Genomic DNA, 24334 nt, shown 5'->3' on the forward strand with positions numbered 1-24334 from the left:
TACAAAATACAAATACTGGGTCACAGAATGTATTTAAATACAAAATACAAATACTGGTCTGAGAAATGTATTTGAGATACAAATACGTATTTTGTATTTTGAAAATACATGAAAATACATTTTCATTAAAATGTATATAATGATAAGTAAATTCATAATTAATTGCCAAATATTAAATTAATGACCTGTCAGAATGTCTAATACATTGAAGGTTATTAAGAATGATACACTTTATATTTTAAGCAAATCAATGTGCTATAACTGTATCAAACAGGACCCACAAAGGAATGGATTGGCCATCTGATTCGTCACTGTCACTCCTCTTTGACTTCTACCTCAAGAAAAATGTAGAAAGAGATTGATTGATTGATTGATTAGGCCTACCACCAATTTACATTTAAACCAACAATAAAAAACAAGATAAGTAAACAAGATACTAATGACTAAGATGAATAGATTATCAATTAAAGGAGCATTCAGTGATTTGGAAAACCCCCCGGTCTTCCCCGGTAACAAGATGTGCACATGCAGTGCCGATTCTGGCCTCCAAGGGGCCCTAAGCATGATTGTAGCAAGGGGGCCCCCCATGAAAAAATGGGGGGTTTTGAAACAGTTTAAAACAGTTTTAAGTAGACAAACAGAGCAGAATAAGGTATAAACATTTATTGTCTGTCTGTCTGTCTGTATGTCTGTCTGTCTGTCTGTCTGTCTGTCTGTGTATGACAGACTGACTGGTATAAACAGCGCCCCCGGTGTAGAGGGATGGTATGACAGACTGGTATAAACAGCGCCCCCGGTGTAGAGGGATGGTATGACAGACTGGTATAAACAGCGCCCCCAGTGGGGAGGGATGGTATGACAGACTGGTATAAACAGCGCCCCCAGTGTAGAGGGATGGTATGACAGACTGGTATAAATAGCGCCCCCAGTGGGGAGGGATGGTATGACAGACTGGTATAAACAGCGCCCCCAGTGGGGAGGGATGGTATGACAGACTGGTATAAACAGTGCCCCCAGTGGGGAGGGATGGTATGACAGACTGACCTGTATAAACAGTGCCCCCAGTGGAGAGGGATACTATGACAGAGAGACTGGTATAAACAGCGTCCCCAGTGGGGAGGGATGGTATAAACAGCACCCCCAGTGTAGAGGGATGGTATAAACAGCGCCCCCAGTGGGGAGAGATGGTATGACAGACTGACTGGTATAAACAGTGCCCCCAGTGGAGAGGGATGCTATGACAGAGAGACTGGTATATACAGCATCCCCAGTGGGGAGGGATGGTATAAACAGCGCCCCCAGTGGGGAGGGATGGTATGACAGACTGACTGGTACAAACAGCGCCCCCAGTGGGGAGGGATGGTATGACAGAGAGACTGGTATAAACAGCGTCCCCAGTGGGGAGGGATGGTATAAACAGCACCCCCAGTGTAGAGGGATGGTATAAACAGCGCCCCCAGTGGGGAGGGATGGTATGACAGACTGACTGGTATAAACAGCGCCCCCAGTGGGGAGGGATGGTATGACAGAGAGACTGGTATAAACAGCGCACCCAGTGGGGAGGGATGGTATGACAGACTGACTGGTATAAACAGTGCTCCCAGTGGGGAGGCTGTGTTGTGGCTTTAGTCACAAACTTAAGCATAGCCCCTGGAAATTATAGATACAAACACAAGGATAAAAAAAAACCTCAATTGTATATATATATATATATATATACACACCCCCGCCGCCCCCCCACTTTGAAAGGGGGGGGCGTTTCCGCGTGGTGGAAATGTCTACTACGATGGGCCTGTCCTTGATTCTGATCACTAAGGTACGCTGTTGGCGGAAGATTTCACCATTGAGCAGCGTTACACTCACTGCGCAAATAACGTAAAAAGCCCCCACAGCTCCGCCCGCCCTGTGCTCACAGTTCCTTGCCAGGCCTCAAACGGCCTGGCCAATCAGCAGCGGCTATCCCGCCTCTAGCTGCTGCTGATTGGCCAGGCCGTTTTGTGGCCGGGCATCAAGTCTGCCTGAGAGTTCCCAGATGGGAGCAGGAGGGGGGAACCCAGTGTACTCTCTGCTGCCCCATCTGGCGGAGTCAGGTTATGTGTTTTGCCCCTACAGTTTAAACCTGAGGCTGTGTAAAATGACATTAAAAAGTATTTTATGTATTTGAAATACAGAAAATACTAGATCTGAAAGTATCTAGATACAAAATACATCTCATTTCTTCCATCCCAGCAAAATACAAATTACAAAATACAAAAAAGTACTGCCCATCTCTGCGCGCGCGCACACACACACACACACACACACACACACACACACACACACACACACACACACACACACACACACACACACACACACACACACACACACACACACACACACACACACACAATTCTTTCTACTCGGTCTGTGTCTCATAGGAGGGCTGTGGGCAGTTCAAAAACCAGTCTGTGTCTCATAGGAGGGCTGTGGGCAGTTCAGAAACCAGTCTGTGTCTCACAGGAGGGCTGTGAGCAGTTCAGAAACCAGTCTGTGTCTCATAGGAGGGCTGTGGGCAGTTCAGAAACCAGTCTGTGTCTCACAGGCGGGCTGTGGGCAGTTCAGAAACCAGTCTGTGTCTCACAGGAGGGCTGTGGCAGTTCAGAAACCAGTCTGTGTCTCACAGGAGGGCTGTGGCAGTTCAGAAACCAGTCTCTGTCTGGGCTGTGGGCAGTTCAGAAACCAGTCTGTGTCTCATAGGAGGGCTGTGGGCAGTTCAGAAACCAGTCTGTGTCTCATAGGAGGGCTGTGGGCAGTTCAGAAACCAGTCTGTGTCTCATAGGAGGGCTGTGGGCAGTTCAGAAACCAGTCTGTGTCTCATAGGAGGGCTGTGGGCAGTTCAGAAACCAGTATGTGTCTCATAGGAGGGCTGTGGGCAGTTCAGAAACCTGTCTGTGGAGGGCTGTGGGCAGTTCAGAAACCAGTCTGTGTCTCATAGGAGGGCTGTGGGCAGTTCAGAAACCAGTCTGTGTCTCATAGGAGGTCTGTGGGCAGATCAGAAACCTGTCTGTGGAGGGCTGTGGGCAGTTCAGAAACCAGTCTGTGTCTCATAGGAGGGCTGTGGGCAGTTCAGAAACCAGTCTGTGTCTCATAGGAGGGCTGTGGGCAGTTCAGAAACCAGTCTGTGTCTCATAGGAGGGCTGTGGGCAGTTCAGAAACCAGTCTGTGTCTCATAGGAGGGCTGTGGGCAGTTCAGAAACCAGTCCACCAGTGACATTCACCAGTGACATCATCACCACCACCACCACTGGAGCGGCGGTGGCTCAGCGGTAGAGTGGCCGGATGGTGACCGCAAGGCTGCCAGTTCGATCCCTGTGGGCTCCCCCAGAGTTAGTGTCGAAGTGTCCTTGAGCATCGGTCTGCGAATGTGTGTGTGAATGGGTTAATGTATAATGCACAATCTATGTAAAGGTGTGTGAATGTGTGTGTGAATGGGGGAATGTAATGCACAATCTATGTAAAGGTGTGTGAATGTGTGTGTGAATGGGGGAATGTAATGCACAATCTATGTAAAGGTGTGTGAATGTGTGTGTGAATGGGGGAATGTAATGCACAATCTATGTAAAGCGCCTTGGATAAAGGCGCTATATAAATGCACCATTTACCATTTTTACCACCTTGGTGAATTGGTGATATATATAAGTTAATTATTATAATTAATTATAATTAATGACCACCATGGTCGTGGTGGAGGGCATTAATTATAATTAATGACCCCCCCCCCTGCAGGTCGGACCTCCACCACGACCACCATGGTCCTAGAGGGTCAGAACGGCTCCTCTCATCTGGGCTATAACAAGAAGAGCTTCAGCGATGACCTTCACTCCACCTTCAGCTCTCCTCTGGCCTGGATCCTGGTCCTGGCTCTGATCGTCACCTGGTCCTGTGTGTTCATCATCTGCTTCGACGTGATGGACCAGAGGACGCTTTCTGGTAAGATATCTTCATCTGATTTAATGTGATGGACCAGAATGTGGTAAGATGTGATAAAGTGATAGACCAGAATGTGGTAAGATGTTCCATCCAGTTATCATAGAATTGAACCAATGAAAAGTATTAAAAAGTGCTTCTGACTAAACCTCCTAACTCCATTGTATCCTCAAACTGTCAGTCAAACCTCCTAACCCCATTGTATCCTCAAACTGTCAGTCAAACCTCCTAACTCCAACTTGGTCATTCTAATATAAATAATGTCAGAGTGTCAGTGCACTGAGACACATGCAGCTGCTCTATACATCTCCTTACAACGGTGGTTTACACGATTTTTCCGTTTGGTAAATAACACCAGAAAACCGCCATTAACCTTTTCATGCAACGCACCCCCTAGAACAGTGGTTCCAAAGAGGGGTCCGGGGACCCCCAGGGGTCCTTGAGGGAGTTCCAGGGGTCCCTAACGGGTCTGTTTGGTTCCATTTGTACACTCTCAGAGTTAAATTAACATTGATTTTACAATATAAATTGGGGGTCCCAGAGATTGAAATGCCATTAAATGAGGGTCCGTATATTGGGGGTCCTTGAAATTAAACGGGTTGAGATTCACTGCTAGATCTTCTCTCATGGGGGTCCCTGGCATATCTCTTCAAATGGGGGTCCCTGGCATATCTCTTCAAATGGGGGTCCGCGGGCTAATTAGTGTCAATTTGGGGGTCCTTTGACGCCCTAGAGGGCGTTGGCGCACCACAAGCAGTGCACAAACCACAGTTTGGGAACCCCTGATCTGACGTCCATAAGATCATCATCATCATCATCATCATCATCATCATCATCATCATCATCATCATCATGAACTAATGAATATAACTATAATTTGTAACCCCTTCACTCCTGCCTCTTTCACCAGGTGCTGCGGAAAGGAAAGTTTTACACGATCGTAGAGGCAAGACAACCTTTAACCTTTAACCTTTACTGATCTTAGAGGCACCTCGTTAAAGCTGTTAATGAGCTGCTAATAAACAACTTCACTTTAACCCTTTAATGCCCTGCTCAACAGGCTGCCGGCTGGCTACGATGCTAATGAGCTAACATGGGCTGCTAATAGTAGCTACTAATATGGAAAATGAAAACGTGTTCTATGTACAATGTACATACATCGACATGGACTATTATTATTATTGTTATTGTTGTTATTATTATTATTATTATTATTATTATTAATTTGTGTAGCATGATCACATGTCCGCCTGAAGCAGCAACGTTTTTTGGGGAAAATGTGTTTTCAAATAATTCAAAACCATCCATTTCAAATTCATGTTGTTTCCGAAATATAGAAAAATGGTTTTGAATATTTGAATCATTCGCAGTATACACACACACACACACACACACACACACACACACACACACACACACACACACACACACACACACACACACACACACACACACACACACTGTGTGCTTGCCTTATCTTGTTTAAGAAGTCAAGATAAATCAAGCTCATTGTTTGATTTGATGAAATGCTTTACATTTTTCCCTTCTTGTTCTGAAACGCATTCGGCCTCACTGTTACTGTTGTACTGTTGTACATATTGTACATACTGTTTACACACGTATACTGTTGTATGTGCGCATATATAAGACATAAAGGATATATTTGTATCATCCTCTGAGTAAGGCTGAACGATTAATCGTTTTCAAACCGAAATTGCGATTTGAAACCACGCGATTAGCAAATCGCAAAGGCTGCGATTAAAAAAAAAATCATAATCAACCCGGAGCGCGTCTGATCCAGTATTTACAACACGGCTATACTGTACTCTATTCTAACCAATCAGAAGTGTCCCTGCAGTGCATGTGACTGCAGTGCATGTGTACACGCTCGCGCAGTGCCCAAAACAAAGTCATCATTTACGTCTACTCTGCTCTGTGTTCAGTGCGTTGATGATGCTAATGCTACCATGCTCAGCAGCAGCTGAGGAGCAGATAGCGTCTGCGGAGCCCGAATAAACTTTCTTAAATCCGCACAATTTAATCCCAAAGAGATCAGGCACTTCGGGGATATGGCATTATTTTGGTTTTGACGTTACAGACGTCCAACAAGAGAGTTTTGTGCAAGACCTGTCATGGTACAGCGACAGTCAAAACATCCCGCAGCAACACCACAAACCTTCGCATGGCACGGGCGCTGTCCTGCTGTCCTGTCCCCTGTTTATTTTATTATTAATGCTACATTGTCGTCGTCGTCCCCGATTCTAGTGAACCGGTCCCCATTGTGGTGCATGTACATTTGTAATGATTTGTCTGAGCGAGGTCCGCGAACTTGTACCGAGATCCGAGAGCCATCATTAAAAAAAAGCTTACACCAGGACCCGTGGTGGGAAAATAGCCGGCCAACAAGCTCATAAACATTAAAGTTAAAGTTATGAACTTGTCTTAAACGTCAGACAAAATTATCTCTAATAATTGATAGCCTAATTCTGTCATCACATCTGTCAAAATGTAGCCTACACTTATGCAATGCATATGCTTTTATTTGGTTACAAAAATCCCACCCGTGTGAAGTGAGGGGCGCTCTTATCATCGTACATCATCATGACGTAAAATAGACACTAGGCCTATTTCTTTGCTCAGACAATGACATAAAATTGTCAATGGGAATTTAATGTTTGTGTAGGACGTTTGTGAACATACGTGCACTGGATTTAGGAGGGGCTACTGCCCCTCAAAAACAAATAAATCAATTGAACATAATATCTAAATGTGAATATTAAATGAGAATCACAATATTGTGCTCTGATGATTAGATAACTGTAGCCTAATAGCAATTGCACTTAAATAGAAAGTCTGGAAATTACATTGCATTTATGGTCTGTATCCAGAGAGCTATTTACAATTATTTCTAACATTACAATTTTAACACACATTCTTATTGTAGTTAATTAAACACAGGTCAATTTGGTTAGTTAGCCTACATTATTTTGAGCTGTCTCACATCCTGTGAATCCTGACATCACTGCCTGGTAAAGTAAATGAATGGTATGCCATTTGGTAATGTTTCATTACTTTTTAAATGGACACAGTGAATACTAAATTGAAGCTTTACTTTTTAAGTGGTGCAACCACTTCATTATGGAGCTTTGTGTGTCTGTGGGTGGGTGGCTGGCTGGCTAGCATTTGGTTGGTTTTCACAACCAAGTGTCACTGTTGCGCAGCCTAACTGTATAGGCCCTATATGATGATTTTAGGTGTGACAGTACAGTACAGTACAGTACAGTACAGTACAGTACAGTACAGTACAGGGACCGCCTGGGGACCCACACACGTTAACTCTTTCTCGACCGTTTCGGACGCGGGGCGGCTCGCCTAAACCGGGCCGGCACCCTGGGCACGTTCCTGTGGGTCTGGAAGTTTCGGGGACCCCCCCGGGGGTGCCCACACGGAGTTGCACCACTTACTTCACACGGGTGTGATTTAAAAAAAATATATCGCGAGTCAAATCGCAATCGCAATATTGGTCAGAAAAATCGCAATTAGATTTTTTCTCAAAATCGTTCAGCCTTACCTCTGAGGGTTCAGTAAGTTATAAAGGTTGAAGTATGTAAGTACAGAGCGTTGCAGTCCTGCCCCTTTCAACCCCGCCCCCTTTTAGTCCTGCTCCCTTTCAGTCCCGCCCCTTTCAGTCCCGCCCCCTTTCAGTCCCGCCCCCTTTCAGTCCCGCCCCCTTTTAGTCCTGCTCCCTTTCAGTCCCGCCCCTTTCAGTCCCGCCCCCTTTTAGTCCTGCTCCCTTTCAGTCCCGCCCCCTTTCATGACGAGTCGAGACCCAGAAGTGAATTCCTCGTTCATTTTCCTCATAGGCTTTTATTTAAAGACGTTTACGGACAATCATCACAACAAACACAATGTTTTGGGGCAGAACAAATAATTCTTGTAATAATAATAATTATTTGTTCCGCCCAAGAATTTGTGTTTGTCGTCATGATTTGTCACAAGTGGAGTTGGTTTTGTATGACGCTTAAAATGTCTTTAAATAAATACTTTTTGAAATGTCTATGGGATAACCCTAACCTTTAAATGTCTATGGGGAAGGGTTAGGGTAACCCTGACCTTAATGTCTATGGGGGAGGGTTAGGGTAACCCTGACCTTAATGTCTATGGGGAAGGGTTAGGGTAACCCTGACCTTAATGTCTATGGGGGAGGGTTAGGGTAACCCTGACCTTAATGTCTATGGGGAAGGGTTAGGGTAACCCTGACCTTAATGTCTATGGGGAAGGGTTAGGGTAACCCTGACCTTAATGTCTATGGGGAAGGGTTAGGGTAACCCTGACCTTAATGTCTATGGGGAAGGGTTAGGGTAACCCTGACCTTAATGTCTATGGGGAAGGGTTATGGTAACCCTGACCTTAATGTCTATGGGGAAGGGTTAGGGTAACCCTGACCTTAATGTCTATGGGGAAGGGTTAGGGTAACCCTGACCTTAATGTCTATGGGGAAGGGTTAGGGTAACCCTGACCTTAATGTCTATGGGGAAGGGTTAGGGTAACCCTGACCTTAATGTCTATGGGGAAGGGTTAGGGTAACCCTGACCTTAATGTCTATGGGGAAGGGTTAGGGTAACCCTGACCTTAATGTCTATGGGGAAAATGAACGGGGAATTATTTCCTGGGTATGTATATATATATATATATATATATATATATATTTATATTATGGTCTCTTCCAGGAGGATTGTCGACCTTCACTTCAGATCCTATGAAGGTCGTCAACGATGCTGTTGAAGAATCTGCAAACTTTCTGAATGGAATCGTTTCCTTTGCTGCAAACCTCATCGCCCCTGATGAGGAGGAAGGTACGCGCACGCACACACACACACGCACGCACGCACGCACACACACACACACACACACCCCTCATGTTTTAATGGTCAGGATAATCACGGATTTGTTGACAAACTAAACTTTATCACAGAGGCCTGTCGGCATATCGTATATTTAAATATTAGCCCGTATCAAACCCTACCCTAACCCTAACCGGGGCGTTTCAAAGGTTTAGGGGGTTAACCTTAAATAATTAATAAATAAAAGTAAGAATATTACTGATAATAATTATCAGTAATATTCTGACATGTCCTTCCTTCTCTTGTGTAGGAAACCTGTACGCAGTCAGAAAGAAAGGTTTGTATTGAAGTTACAATATCTCTCTCTCTCTGTCTCTCTCTCTCTCTCTCTCTCTCTGTCTCTCTCTCTCTGTCTCTCTGTCTCTCTCTCTCTCTGTCTCTCACTCTCTCTCTCTCTCTCTCTCTCTCTCTCTCTGTCTCTCTCTCTCTGTCTCTCTCTCTCTCTGTCTCTCTGTCTCTCTCTCTCTCTCTCTCTCTCTCTCTCTCTCTCTCTCTCTCTGTCTCTCTCTCTCTCTGTCTCTCTGTCTCTCTCTCTCTCTGTCTCTCACTCTATCTCTCTCTCTCACTCTCTCTCTCTCTCTCTCTCTCTCGCTCTCTCTCTGCCTCTCTCTCTGTCTCTCTCTCTCTCTCTCTCTCTCTCTCGCTCTCTCTCTGCCTCTGTCTCTGTCGCTCTCTCTCTCTGTGTGATGCTATGTCTCTCTACCAGATGATGTGTGATGCTAGTTTGCAGTGCTCCTCAACCTGTAGGTCAGATGATGGATTATCTTAACTCAACCTGTAGGTCAGATGGGTGGATTATCTTAACTCAACCTGTAGGTCAAATGGTGGATTATTTTAACTCAACCTGTAGGTCAGATGATGGATTATCTTAACTCAACCTGTAGCATTCAGTGATTTGGGTGATTTGGAAAAAACCCTTGTCCGCCTCGGTAACAAGATGTGCACATGCACGCACTACAGTGGGACACACACTCACACGCACGCACGCACGCACGCACGCACGTGCTCTCTGAGAGAACAGAAACTAGCTACCCTAGCGCACGTGGGGTCCACGTGTAATATATTCACGTCCCACCAGGGGTCCCATGCCACAGGTTGAGAACCACTGCGCTAGTCCCGCTTTGGGGAAACAGGCAATGAGCTGGGCAGCCATGGGTCCTGTTTTCAGGAAACAGGCAGTGAGCTGGGCAGCCATGGGTCCTGTTTTCAGGAAACAGGCAGTGAGCTGGGCAGCCATGGGTCCTGTTTTCAGGAAACAGGCAATGAGCTGGGCAGCCATGGGTCCTGTTTTCAGGAAACAGGCAGTGAGCTGGGCAGCCATGGGTCCTGTTTTCAGGAAACAGGCAGTGTGCTGGGCAGCCATGGGTCCTGTTTTCAGGAAACAGGCAGTGTGCTGGGCAGCCATGGGTCCGGTTTTCAGGAAACAGGCAGTGAGCTGGGCAGCTATGGGGTCCTGTTTTCAGGAAACAGGCAGTGAGCTGGGCAGCCATGGGGTCCTGTTTTCAGGAAACAGGCAGTGTGCTGGGCAGCCATGGGGTCCTGTTTTCAGGAAACAGGCAGTGAGCTGGGCAGCCATGCACGGGGTCCTGTTTTCAGGAAGCTTGAGGGCTTTTAGTGAAAGAGATTCTAGAACAAGACACGAAACTTTGTGGTTTTTTGAATCACCACTAGATGGCGGCAGCGCTTTCTATGTAAACGCCTCAAACACGCACGTAAAACATGCACGGTCGCACGTGCACGTGCATACATGCATGCGTGCACATGCACCCTGACATTCTAAATGAATAATGTTACTAATTTCTGCTTTGATCCATTCAGAAATATGATAAAAAATGAGTACATCAATATAAATATGAGAGTAGAATAGGATAAAAACTAGTTCTTGTTTTGTACAGCAGGTACAAAACAAGCAGGTCTTTTTTTTTAAGCCGCCAGAAGTTACATCATCATTCCAAAATGGCGGAGCCGCTGGTTGTTACTTCCTGGTTGGGACTTAATGGGAGATTCGCCTCTTGTTCTAGAATCTGTTTGCTTTTAGTGCTGAAACTGAATCTGTGAACCATCTATCAGGTTTAGGATGGTTGGAAGAGGAGGAGGGGGTTTGGAACAGTATGCCAGCAAAAGGTAATAAGTTACAATTACTTTAATGACACTACATTACTTTAGGGTTTGGAACTTGTAACAGTATGCCAGCAAAAGGTAATTAATTTGTTAGAAAAATAATCATTTAATTCACCCAGTGCCACGCCCTGTGGTGAACCAACCCCCTGGTTTTGAAGACCAAAAACTCTGGAAGTAAAAACGGCAATGTAAAGTACAGTTAACATGAGTTTAATATAGATACACTGACACCACGGCGTGTAAACAGCGCCTCAAACTGTGACTCCGCCCACAAACGGGGGAAGTTGTGATTTTCGCTCGTTCACTGCAATGCAATTTGCGGCATTTTCAAAACAATATTGAGCAGAGTAGCGATTATCAAACGTATTTGCAATGCCATACGTTGAAAGATCTGTTGCCCGTGGACAAGGCACGCTACCTCCGCAAGTTAGATAGCATCGGCATAGATGTTTGTCCGTATGTGATTAAGGATTGGACCAAGTTGCATTGGCAGCCATAGAGGCGTTTTGGGGCGTTCCTGTCTAGCGTGGTGTCAGTTAAGGCTGAACGATTAATCGTTTTCAAACCGAAATTGCGATTTGAAACCACGCGATTAGCAAATCGCAAAGGCTGCGATTAAAAAAAAAATCATAATCAACCCGGAGCGCGTCTGATCCAGTATTTACAACACGGCTATACTGTACTCTATTCTAACCAATCAGAAGTGTCCCTGCAGTGCATGTGACTGCAGTGCATGTGTACACGCTCGCGCAGTGCCCAAAACAAAGTCATCATTTACGTCTACTCTGCTCTGTGTTCAGTGCGTTGATGATGCTAATGCTACCATGCTCAGCAGCAGCTGAGGAGCAGATAGCGTCTGCGGAGCCCGAATAAACTTTCTTAAATCCGCACAATTTAATCCCAAAGAGATCAGGCACTTCGGGGATATGGCATTATTTTGGTTTTGACGTTACAGACGTCCAACAAGAGAGTTTTGTGCAAGACCTGTCATGGTACAGCGACAGTCAAAACATCCCGCAGCAACACCACAAACCTTCGCATGGCACGGGCGCTGTCCTGCTGTCCTGTCCCCTGTTTATTTTATTATTAATGCTACATTGTCGTCGTCGTCCCCGATTCTAGTGAACCGGTCCCCATTGTGGTGCATGTACATTTGTAATGATTTGTCTGAGCGAGGTCCGCGAACTTGTACCGAGATCCGAGAGCCATCATTAAAAAAAAGCTTACACCAGGACCCGTGGTGGGAAAATAGCCGGCCAACAAGCTCATAAACATTAAAGTTAAAGTTATGAACTTGTCTTAAACGTCAGACAAAATTATCTCTAATAATTGATAGCCTAATTCTGTCATCACATCTGTCAAAATGTAGCCTACACTTATGCAATGCATATGCTTTTATTTGGTTACAAAAATCCCACCCGTGTGAAGTGAGGGGCGCTCTTATCATCGTACATCATCATGACGTAAAATAGACACTAGGCCTATTTCTTTGCTCAGACAATGACATAAAATTGTCAATGGGAATTTAATGTTTGTGTAGGACGTTTGTGAACATACGTGCACTGGATTTAGGAGGGGCTACTGCCCCTCAAAAACAAATAAATCAATTGAACATAATATCTAAATGTGAATATTAAATGAGAATCACAATATTGTGCTCTGATGATTAGATAACTGTAGCCTAATAGCAATTGCACTTAAATAGAAAGTCTGGAAATTACATTGCATTTATGGTCTGTATCCAGAGAGCTATTTACAATTATTTCTAACATTACAATTTTAACACACATTCTTATTGTAGTTAATTAAACACAGGTCAATTTGGTTAGTTAGCCTACATTATTTTGAGCTGTCTCACATCCTGTGAATCCTGACATCACTGCCTGGTAAAGTAAATGAATGGTATGCCATTTGGTAATGTTTCATTACTTTTTAAATGGACACAGTGAATACTAAATTGAAGCTTTACTTTTTAAGTGGTGCAACCACTTCATTATGGAGCTTTGTGTGTCTGTGGGTGGGTGGCTGGCTGGCTAGCATTTGGTTGGTTTTCACAACCAAGTGTCACTGTTGCGCAGCCTAACTGTATAGGCCCTATATGATGATTTTAGGTGTGACAGTACAGTACAGTACAGTACAGTACAGTACAGTACAGTACAGTACAGGGACCGCCTGGGGACCCACACACGTTAACTCTTTCTCGACCGTTTCGGACGCGGGGCGGCTCGCCTAAACCGGGCCGGCACCCTGGGCACGTTCCTGTGGGTCTGGAAGTTTCGGGGACCCCCCCGGGGGTGCCCACACGGAGTTGCACCACTTACTTCACACGGGTGTGATTTAAAAAAAATATATCGCGAGTCAAATCGCAATCGCAATATTGGTCAGAAAAATCGCAATTAGATTTTTTCTCAAAATCGTTCAGCCTTAGTGTCAGTGTATTACATTCAGGCCTAGTTAACATCAATCTAACAGATTAAGTATAGTTTAATATAGTTTACATTCAGGCCTAGTTAACGTCAATCTAACAGATTAAGTATAATTTAATATAGATTACATTCAGGCCTAGTTAACGTCAATCTAACAGATTAAATATATTAATATAGATTACATTCAGGCCTAGTTAACATCAATCTAACAGATTAAGTATAGTTTAATATAGATTACATTCAGGCCTAGTTAACGTCAATCTAACAGAGATTAAGTACATTAGCGACACCCTGTGGTCACAGAGTAAACCTGCAGTGTCTTGGCTAATCGAACGTAGAACTTGTGTCTTTTAAACCCAACCACACCAGTTACAACTCCTTGGAACAACACTGCTTTAAGGTCAGCCACACCAATGCAACTGGTGTGGTTTGGGATTTAATTGAAACAATCTGCAGCACTAACGCGTTTTCTTCTTGTGCTCTCTTTGCTATTTACTCACATATACTCACATTTCACTTGATACTAAAATGTTACTTTTCTGTGTGCTGTATATCGTATGCAGTATCTAAGTATTTAATTGTCTAAGTATAGTATCTGCATATCATTGTATGCAGTATTTAAGTATTTAAGTGTCTAAGTAAAGTATCTGTATATCATCGTATGCAGTATTTAAGTATTTAAGTGTCTAAGTAAAGTATCTGCATATCATTGTATGCAGTATTTAAGTATTTAAGTGTCTAAGTAAAGTATCTGCATATCATTGTATGCAGTATTTAAGTATTTAAGTGTCTAAGTATAGTATCTGTATATCATCGTATGCAGTATTTAAGTATTTAAGTGTCTAAGTATAGTATCTGCATATCATTGTATGCAGTATTTAAGTATTTAAGTGTCTAAGTATAGTATCTGTATATCATCGTATGCAGTATTTAAGTATTTAAGTGTCTAAGTATAGTATCTGCATATCATTGTATGCAGTATTTAAGTATTTAAGTGTCTAAGTATAGTATCTGTATATCATCGTATGCAGTATTTAAGTATTTAAGTGTCTAAGTATAGTATCTGCATATCATTGTATGCAGTATTTAAGTATTTAAGTGTCTAAGTATAGTATCTGTATATCATCATATGCAGTATCTAAGCATTGTTTTGATCCTACATTCTAGGAGAATTTCTGCCATCCCGAACTAAAGGTTTGTGTCCAATATTTTACAACAAACTTAAAATAATATCTAAAGTATAGAGGCATCTACTATGTGTATTAGAAAGTTGGTATAAATAATATCTGAAGTAGAGGCATCTACTATGTGTAGTAGAAAGTTGGTATAAATAATATCTGAAGTAGAGGCATCTACTATACTCTATGTATATATACTATGTATATATATATATCTACTCTATACATCTACTAAAGTTGGTATGTGAGGATAATTCCATAAGGCCACATTATACTAGACACATTAAACTACTGACTAAGTGTTGATGAATCATGTAAACAAACTGCATCAGCCTAACTAACTATTCCATGATGTTGATAACTTAAGTACTGAATAACATTAAGATGAACCGTTTTATTTTTATTTTATTATTATTAACTAATGTTGATACTAGTACTGATTAACATTAAGATTAACTGTTTTAATTAATTTTGTATTAACTATTCCAGGCTGTTGATAGGACTGAATAAAATGAACATTTTCCACTAACACTGAAGCAGCCACACGTATTATATTAAATTATACTAAACTACTACTAACATTATGATCATGTTCTATCACTCTATCAATGAACTCACTCTTTATGTCATAAAAACTATGAAACATAAAAGTAACATGAAGTAATGATGTGTTTGATGTTAAAGTCATAGAGATGCAAAGCAAGAAGAAAGTTCCTGCTATTGAAATAGTGGAGGAGGAAGAGGAGGAGTTAGTGGAGGAAGAGGAGGAAGAAGAGGAGGAGGAGGAGTTAGTGGAGGAAGAGGAGGAGGAGTTAGAGGAGGAGGAATATGAAGAATATGAAGATGAAGAGATAGAGGAGTTCGAGGAGGAGGAGGAGGAGATAGATGAGGATGAAGAGGAGGAGGAGGAATATGGAGAGGTGGAGGGAGAGATAGAGGAGGAGGAAGAAGGAAGCGAGGAAGAGGAGGATGAAACAGCCGTGGAGGACGCAGAAGAAGAAGATGGAGATGATGATGATGAAGATACCACTGATGCGGGTAGTGATGAAGATACCGCTGATGCTACTGCTGATGGAGAAGACGATGGAGATGATGAAGAAGGTCCTGCTGCTGAGGAAGAGGAGGAGGAAGAGGAGAAGGAAGCAGCCAAGCAGGACGCAGAAGAACCAACCTCTGAAGAACAAGATGGAGATGAAGAGACCACTGATGCTGATAGTGATGGAGACGATGATGATGATGGTCCTGCTGAGGAAGAGGAGAAGGAAGCAGCCAAGCAGGATGCAGAACAAACCACTGATGCTGCCGGTGATGAAGATGACGATGATGATGTGGTTGAAACCACCGACGAAGAGGCTGGAACTGAAGATACTGATGATGATGGAGATGGAGATGATGATGGTCCTGCTGCTGAGGAAGAGGAAGAGGAAGAGGGGAAGGAAGCAGCCAAGCAGGACACAGAAGAACCAACCTCTGAAGACCAAGATGGAGATGAAGAGACCACTGATGCTGATAGTGATGGAGATGAAGATGGAGATGGTCCTGCTGCTGAGATAGAGGAAGAGGAGAAGAACGCATCATCATCTGATGAAGATGATGATGATGAAGGAGACCATGTGACTCCTGCGTCATCAGACACCGAGGCCGACGCCCCCGTCCCTGAGGAAGATGATGATGATGATGAAGACTCTGCTCCAAAGGTTGACTCCAAGGATGAAGATGAGGAAGACTCTGTCCCGAAGGTTTGTAGCGCTGCCACACAAGTTTACAAAGCATTAGTTCTGAGTCCTGAAGGTCCTATAGAATGTCTTCCTTAAGCCTGATTTAATAGTTAACGTCATCCATCAAGGATACGGTCCTAGAATGTCTTCTATGTTCAATTCATGATGATTTAAAAAATATTATACAACAAGGTCGTTTCGAGGAAGCAATCTGATTGGTTGAAACAGCCTTCTAGCCATGCTTCAAACTAGCATGTTGGAACACCTATTCAAAAGAAAGAAATCAGCTGCTCTGTTCTCCCAGAGAGCAGCAGACTGGGTGGCTAGGCTAGCTAGTTTCTGTTCTCCCAGAGAGCAGCAGACTGGGTGGCTAGGCTAGCTAGTTTCTGTTCTCCCAGAGAGCAGCAGACTGGGTGGCTAGGCTAGCTAGTTTCTGTTCTCCCAGAGAGCAGCAGACTGGGTGGCTAGGCTAGCTAGTTTCTGTTCTCCCAGAGAGCAGCAGACTGGGTGGCTAGGCTAGCTAGTTTCTGTTCTCCCAGAGAGCAGCAGACTGGGTGGCTAGGCTAGCTAGTTTCTGTTCTCCCAGATAGCAGCAGACTGGGTGGCTAGGCTAGCTAGTTTCTGTTCTCCCAGAGAGCAGCAGACTGGGTGGCTAGGCTAGCTAGTTTCTTCTTCACTCCATACACCAGGCTCAATGCCTCCTTTTCTATCTGTGAGTAGTTTTTCTCCGCTGGGGAGAGCGTTCGAGAAGCATAGGCCACTGGATGTTCATGTCCGTCAGGTGTTGTGTGCTGAATCACTGCTCCGATCCCGATCATCCTGAAGGTCCTATAGAATGTCTTCCTTAAGCCTGATTTAATAGTTAACGTCATCCATCAAGGATACGGTCCTAGAATGTCTTCTATGTTCAATTCATGATGATTTAAAAAATATTATACAACAAGGTCGTTTCGAGGAAGCAATCTGATTGGTTGAAACAGCCTTCTAGCCATGCTTCAAAATAGCATGTTGGAACACCTATTCAAAAGAAAGAAATCAGCTGCTCTGTTCTCCCAGAGAGCAGCAGACTGGGTGGCTAGGCTAGCTAGTTTCTGTTCTCCCAGAGAGCAGCAGACTGGGTGGCTAGGCTAGCTAGTTTCTGTTCTCCCAGAGAGCAGCAGACTGGGTGGCTAGGCTAGCTAGTTTCTGTTCTCCCAGATAGCAGCAGACTGGGTGGCTAGGCTAGCTAGTTTCTGTTCTCCCAGAGAGCAGCAGACTGGGTGGCTAGGCTAGCTAGTTTCTGTTCTCCCAGATAGCAGCAGACTGGGTGGCTAGGCTAGCTAGTTTCTGTTCTCCCAGAGAGCAGCAGGCTGGGTGGCTAGGCTAGCTAGTTTCTTCTTCACTCCATACACCAGGCTCAATGCCTCCTTTTCTATCTGTGAGTAGTTTTTCTCCGCTGGGGAGAGCGTTCGAGAAGCATAGGCCACTGGATGTTCATGTCCGTCAGGTGTTGTGTGCTGAATCACTGCTCCGATCCCGATCATAGTGAACTAACACTTTGTCACCTGTCAAAAGTTCCTTGCACTTGTCAAAAGCGCTCTGCTCCGCCTTGCTCCATTTCCATTTGATTTGGTCTTTGAGTAGTCTGTAAAGCGGGGCTAAAACTGTACTCTGCTGTGGCACAAAGCGTCCATAGTAGTTCACTAGCCCTAGGAAAGCTCTGAGCTCTTTGGTGTTTGTGGGTGCTGGAGCATCATGTATGGCTCTGACCTTATTTTTGGATGGGTAGACACCTTTCTCATCCAGCACATGTCCCAGATACTCAATCTGTGTCTTTCCGAAGTCACACTTGGACTTTTTCACTCTCAGACCGTTCTCTTGTAGCCGCTGTAGAACTCTGTCCAGGTTCACGAGATGTTCATCTTCATCCCTGCCCATAATCAATAAATCATCCAAGTAGGTTACTACATTGAGATCCTTCAACAGGTTCTCCATGATTCTCTGGAAAATACTGACAGCAGAGGTGACGCCAAAACAAAGCCGATTGTACACAAACAGTCCCTTGTGAGTGTTCACTGCAGTATACTTCTTCGACTCCTCATCCAAGAGGACTTGTTGATAGGCGGCTGCCAGGTCTATTTTGGAAAATATCTTTCCACCACATAGTGCTGCCAGCACCTCCTCAATGCGTGGAAGCGGATACGTTTCAGTGTTTGTAGCCAGGTTCACGGTTACCTTGTAGTCGCCGCACAAGCGGAGACCGCCATCCCGCTTGAGTACCGGAACTACTGGAGGAGCCCACTCGCTGTGTTTCACTGGGCTGATGACGCCATTTTCTTCTAGGCGCTCCGGCTCTTTTCCCACTTTTTCTTTCATAGCGAACGGCAGGACGCGGGCTTTGTGGAACTTTGGGACTGCATCAGGCTTTACAGAAATTGTTGCTTTAATGTCCTTTAAAGTCCCTAGCTCATCTAGTCCCTAGCTCATCTCTTTAATGTCCTTTAAAGTCCCTCATCTCTGAAAACATCAGGATATTTAGCCAGCACTTCTTGGATCGACTTGGATCCTTTTGGTGCTGCTATTGAATTTCCGGTGACTGTGTTGATTGCGGCTGCTTTAATCATTTTCCAGTTTAGCCTGATTTCATCTAGCCATTCTCTCCCACACAGTGAAGGGCCCCCAACTCCCACAACTATCAGTGGCAGGCTAGCAGTCTGCCACTTTTGCCATAAACTGGCCTTTCACAGGAATTGGCTCCCCTGAGTAGCCCTTTAGCTTTACGCGGCTGCCCTCTAGTGGCACATGTGAGAATGACTGTTCATACACATCTTCAGAGATTATGCTCATTCCTGACCCTGTGTCTATTTCCATCAGAACCTCTTCTCCATTTACATCAAAAATGGCCTTGTATGGCGGCCTGCCCCAGATGTACTAAACACAGTTAACATGTCAACATCATCATCTTTTTCATCTGTTTGCACATAGCCTGTCATTCTCCCTTCTCTTCGTCCACTGTTTCTTTTCCCCCTTTTCTCGTGTTTCTCACGTGCTGGACCCCCAGCCCTGCATGCTTTCTGAATGTGCCCTAATTTTTCACATTTATGGCACTTTGCATTCTTGTAGTAGCAGTCATTTGCATTATGATTCTTGCCTTTGCATCGGTAGCACTCTTGTTTTGAAGGTGAGCGCCGTCTTTGCCTCTCATTTACCTTGTGAACAGACGTGGTGGCATCCTCACCCTTCCTCAACTGCTGCGCATCACGGTGGGCGGTTTCCATGTTGACAGCAAGCTCCACAGCTCTCGCAAAAACCAGCCTGTCCTCCGAGAGCAATTTGCGTTGACATGCCTCAGAACTGACTCCACTGACGAAGCCATCACGCAGAGCTTCATCCAGCTTGTCCCCGAAATCACACTTTGAAGCAAGTTGACGCAGCTCAGCGGCATATTCAGTAGCCGTCTGGTTGCTCTTCTGAACACACTTGCGGTACCTGAAGCGTTCGGCTATAACCAATGGCTTTGGCTCACAATAGTCCTTCAGAATGGTCACAATCTGAGCAAACGTTTTGTCCTTGGGCATAGCAGGTTGAACTAAATTGCGCAGAAGTCCATATGTCACAGCACCTACTGCACTCAACAACACCGGGACCTTCTTGGCATCGGTGACATCATGGGCATCAAACAGCAACTCAACTCCATGCGCTCAACGTAGGCAGACCACGATTCAATCTCTGGCTTACAATTTACAATTTACAATTTAGGCATTTAGCAGACGCTCTTAATCCAGAGCGACTTACAATAGGCAAGAACAAAAAGCATGGGAATACATCACATATGTAAAAATGCGTAAGCTAAGAACGTGACTAGAACATATCTATATAATGACACTATACATATAAACTATAACTAGAACATATCTATATAATGACACTATACATATAAACTACACATATATGCTATACTATGCTGTACATATATACTATGAAGTGCTATGACTACATACAATGCACTTATTGTGCTGTCTACATGACATGCTATAAGTCTGTTTCAAATGCTATATAAGTCTAAGAAGTGCTGTCTAAGGGGGGTAGGGTAAGTGCTATGGGCCATGATGGAGTCTGAAAAGGTGGGTTTTCAGACTACGGCGGAAGATCGGGAGTGATGCTGCAGTTCTGATTGCAACGGGAAGTGCATTCCACAGTTTTGGGGCCAGAAGGGCTTGAACTCATCCGGTCGCTGGAAAAGTATGCCATCTTCACACAAAAACGCTCTTCTGCTAACTACACTGTAAAAAGTTTTTTACCGATTTTACTCGTCGCCAATGTTATGTCTTCAGTAACGAGGCAGTGCACACGTTTGATATCACTTTATATATATGCTTGGGAGTGGCAGCATAACACACACATCAGGGGAACTCAACACTTGCTATGTTGTTCATGAACGTGCGTAGTAGACACGCACTAAACTACGGCAAGTCTGTTAGGACAAACAGTACACAGTTATCACACATGTCAATACACCACACTAGCTATGTAAAGTAAACTTTTTTTAGTGGATTGTTTCCGAGTAAAAGCGGCCATGTCTTTCCGGCACCCCAGAGCTCCTATTTTGATGGAATCCCGGCATCCGTTGTGTTTTCATGTCGTTAATTAACTCATTAATGACCATAAAGAACACTCTCTAGTGTAATATTGATTAAGTACAGGTAATTGTTTAATATCTAACCGTTACAGGTTGACTCCAAAGAGGAAGAGTCAGGTGATGAAGAGGATGATGAAGTTGTCCCAAAGGTTGACTCCAAATATGAAGATGATTTGAAGGAGGAAGACTCCGGTGATGAAGAGGATGACGAGGTTCAAACTAGCGACAAAGAGGCTGGAACTGAAGATGATGAAGATGAAGACGAGACGAGCGACAGCTCGGTCGTTGATGACACTGATTCTACTCCTCTGTCCAGTGATGATGACATCACTGATGACAGTGCCGATGACATCATCGATGATAGCGCTGATGACATCATCGATGACATCATTGATGACAGTGCTGATGACATCACAGAGCCCAGGGCTGACGACATCATAGATGACATCACAGAGGTCAAGGCTGATGACATCACAGATGACATCGCAGAGGCCAGGGCTGATGACATCACAGATGACATTGCAGAAGCCAGGGCTGATGACATCACAGATGACATCACAGAGGTCAAGGCTGATGACATCACAGATGACATCGCAGAGGCCAGGGCTGAGGACATTGCTGAGGCCAGCACTGATGACATCACAGATGACATCACAGCTGACATCACAGATGCCAGCTCTGATGACATCACAGATGACATCGCAGAGGCCAGCCCTGATGACATCACAGAGTCTAGGACTGATGACATCATAGAGACCAGGACTGATGACCTTCCTCCTGTCCATGAGATCAAGGTCGCTGAAGACGTCGTGACCTTGGAGGACGATGATGATGAAGATGTCCTCGTTGACATGCCTCTTCTCTCTGATGTTCTCCATGAGGACGATGAAGATGATGAAGTTCTGGGTGAATCAGAGGAAGAAGAACACAAAGTTCTGGGTGAATCTGAGCTAGAAGAACATGAAGGTTATTCTAAGGAAGAAGGAGACGACTCAGACGACTCAGACGACAGTGCTGCTGCTTCTTCTTCTGACAACTTCGCAGACGATGAAGATGATTCTACCGGAGACGACACCGACCTGGACCTCCACAAACTGGACCTGGATCATCTGGATGTCAAAGACCCGGATCTGGATCTGGACAAACTGGATCTGGATCACCTGGATGTCAAAGACCCGGATCTGGATGAACTGGATCTGGATCACCTGGATGTCAAAGACCCGGATCTGGATCTGGACAAACTGGATCTGGATCACCTGGATGTCAAAGACCCGGATCTGGACAAACTGGATCTGGATCACCTGGATGTCAAAGACCTAACTGATGAAGACCTTCTTAAAGACCAAAGTCGTGAGGATCTTCTTAAAGACCAAAGTCGTGAGGATCTTCTCAAAGCCTTAAGCGATGAAGAGCTTTTTAAAGACCTAACTGATGAAGAACTTTTAGCGTATACATTTGATGATGAGGACCTTAAAGAGACAACGCGTTTAGACAGTGAGGACAGCGGAGTCCTCGCTGATGAAGATGAGGATGAAGAAGAGGATGAAGATGAAGACAGCAGCTCATTGGATGATGAGTTAGGAGTCACAGCAGACTCTGTTTCCACGACAACCACTGACGAGGATGATGATGATGATGATGATGAAGATCACACTGATGACATGGATGACCTCTTGTTATCAGGTATATTAAATATAATTTATATCATTATTTCCCTATCATTTACTTACCGTTCAGCTTCAGTTAGTAGGTTGGCTAACAAGGTTAGGTCTATCAAAATGATAGGGTTTAGGGTTTAGGGTTCAGGGTTAGGGCTATCATAATGATAGGGTTTAGGGTTTAGGGTTTAGGGTTAGGTCTATCATAATGATAGGGTTTAGGGTTTAGGGTTTAGGGTTCAGGGTTAGGTCTATCATAATGATAGGGTTTAGGGTTTAGGGTTTAGGGTTCAGGGTTAGGTCTATCATAATGATAGGGTTTAGGGTTTAGTGTCCAGGGTTTAGGGTTTAGGGTTCAGGGTTAGGTCTATCATAATGATAGGGTTTAGGGTTTAGGGTTCAGGGTTAGGTCTATCATAATGATAGGGTTTAGGGTTTAGGGTTCAGGGTTAGGTCTATCATAATGATAGGGTTTAGGGTTTAGGGTTAGGGCTATCATAATGATAGGGTTTAGGGTTCAGGGTTGGTCCAGGGTTTAGGGTTTAGGGTTCAGGGTTAGGTCTATCATAATGATAGGGTTTAGGGTTTAGGGTTTAGGGTTTAGGGTTTAGGGTTCAGGGTTAGGTCTATCATAATGATAGGGTTTAGGGTTCAGGGTTCAGGGTTTAGGGTTTAGGGTTCAGGGTTAGGTCTATCATAATGATAGGGTTTAGGGTTTAGGGTTCAGGGTTAGGTCTATCATAATGATAGGGTTTAGGGTTTAGGGTTCAGGGTTAGGTCTATCATAATGATAGGGTTTAGGGTTCAGGGTTAGGTCTATCATAATGATAGGGTTTAGGGTTTAGGGTTAGGGCTATCATAATGATAGGGTTTAGGGTTCAGGGTTAGGGTTAATAACTGCTGTGTGTTAGGGTTTAGGGTTATAGGGTTTAGGGTTTAGGGTTTAGGGTTAATAACTGCTTTGTGTTCAAAGCCATCTTTGCAGCTGAACTGATGAAGGAAGAGGAGCCAAAGTCTGAGGCTGACACACACGAGGAAGATGATGATGATGAAGATGTTGGGGAGGCAGATAGTGATCAGACTGAAGACCGTGAAGCAGAACACATCTCTGGTAAATATATCAATAAATATCACTATATATATATATATATATATATACTCAATGCTGTGTTTATGATACATAACGTAATAATAGTGTATTAATTATTCAGAGTTAGGGGTTACAGTGTGTAAAGTAAATGTATTCATCTTCAGCTGTCAGTCAACCTGCTGCTCCCATGGAGGGGGAGGGGCCAAGCAAAGAGGCGGAGCTTCCTGATGGACAGGCGGTCGTTCCAGAGCCTCCAGGTCAGTGAGGGCAAAGGTCACGCTGTGACCCTGCCAGGGGTCGTCAGGGTTCAAAGGTCACGCTGTGACCCTGACAGATTATATGTAGATGGTATGCAAATGCTATGCAGATGATATGCAGATTATATGCAGATAGTATGCAGATGATATGCCGATAGTATGATGCAGTGGTATGCAGATGATATGCAGATAGTATGCAGCTGGTATGCAAGTACAGATATTTCACACATTCATAGACAGATTGCTGTTGTTATGGTAACATCATATTTTAATACGAATTCTTTATTAATAACTTTTATTATTTATAATATAATATGTGGTGTGTTCAGCATGCTACTGTCCCTCCATGTCTTCAGAGCTGCTATTATTATTATTATTATTATTATTATTATTAT

General features: G+C 44.1%; 1 protein-coding gene across 1 annotated transcript in view; it reads left to right on the forward strand.

The window, feature by feature from the left end:
* Positions 1-24334, forward strand: part of LOC306918465 (uncharacterized protein) — a 67821-nt gene that overhangs the window by 6415 nt on the left and 37072 nt on the right. Inside the window, exons 2-9 of the mRNA XM_079531367.1 lie at positions 3769-3972; positions 8700-8825; positions 9124-9150; positions 10944-10997; positions 14588-14614; positions 15283-16277; positions 23631-23703; positions 23847-23939. Of these exons, the coding sequence (XP_079387493.1) occupies positions 3769-3972; positions 8700-8825; positions 9124-9150; positions 10944-10997; positions 14588-14614; positions 15283-16277; positions 23631-23703; positions 23847-23939 (1599 nt within the window). The remainder of the gene's footprint in view (positions 1-3768; positions 3973-8699; positions 8826-9123; positions 9151-10943; positions 10998-14587; positions 14615-15282; positions 16278-23630; positions 23704-23846; positions 23940-24334) is intronic.

The sequence above is a fragment of the Electrona antarctica genome, assembly GCF_951216825.1.
Source record: "Electrona antarctica genome assembly, contig: scaffold_223, whole genome shotgun sequence".
In the NCBI taxonomy this organism is placed as follows: domain Eukaryota; kingdom Metazoa; phylum Chordata; class Actinopteri; order Myctophiformes; family Myctophidae; genus Electrona; species Electrona antarctica.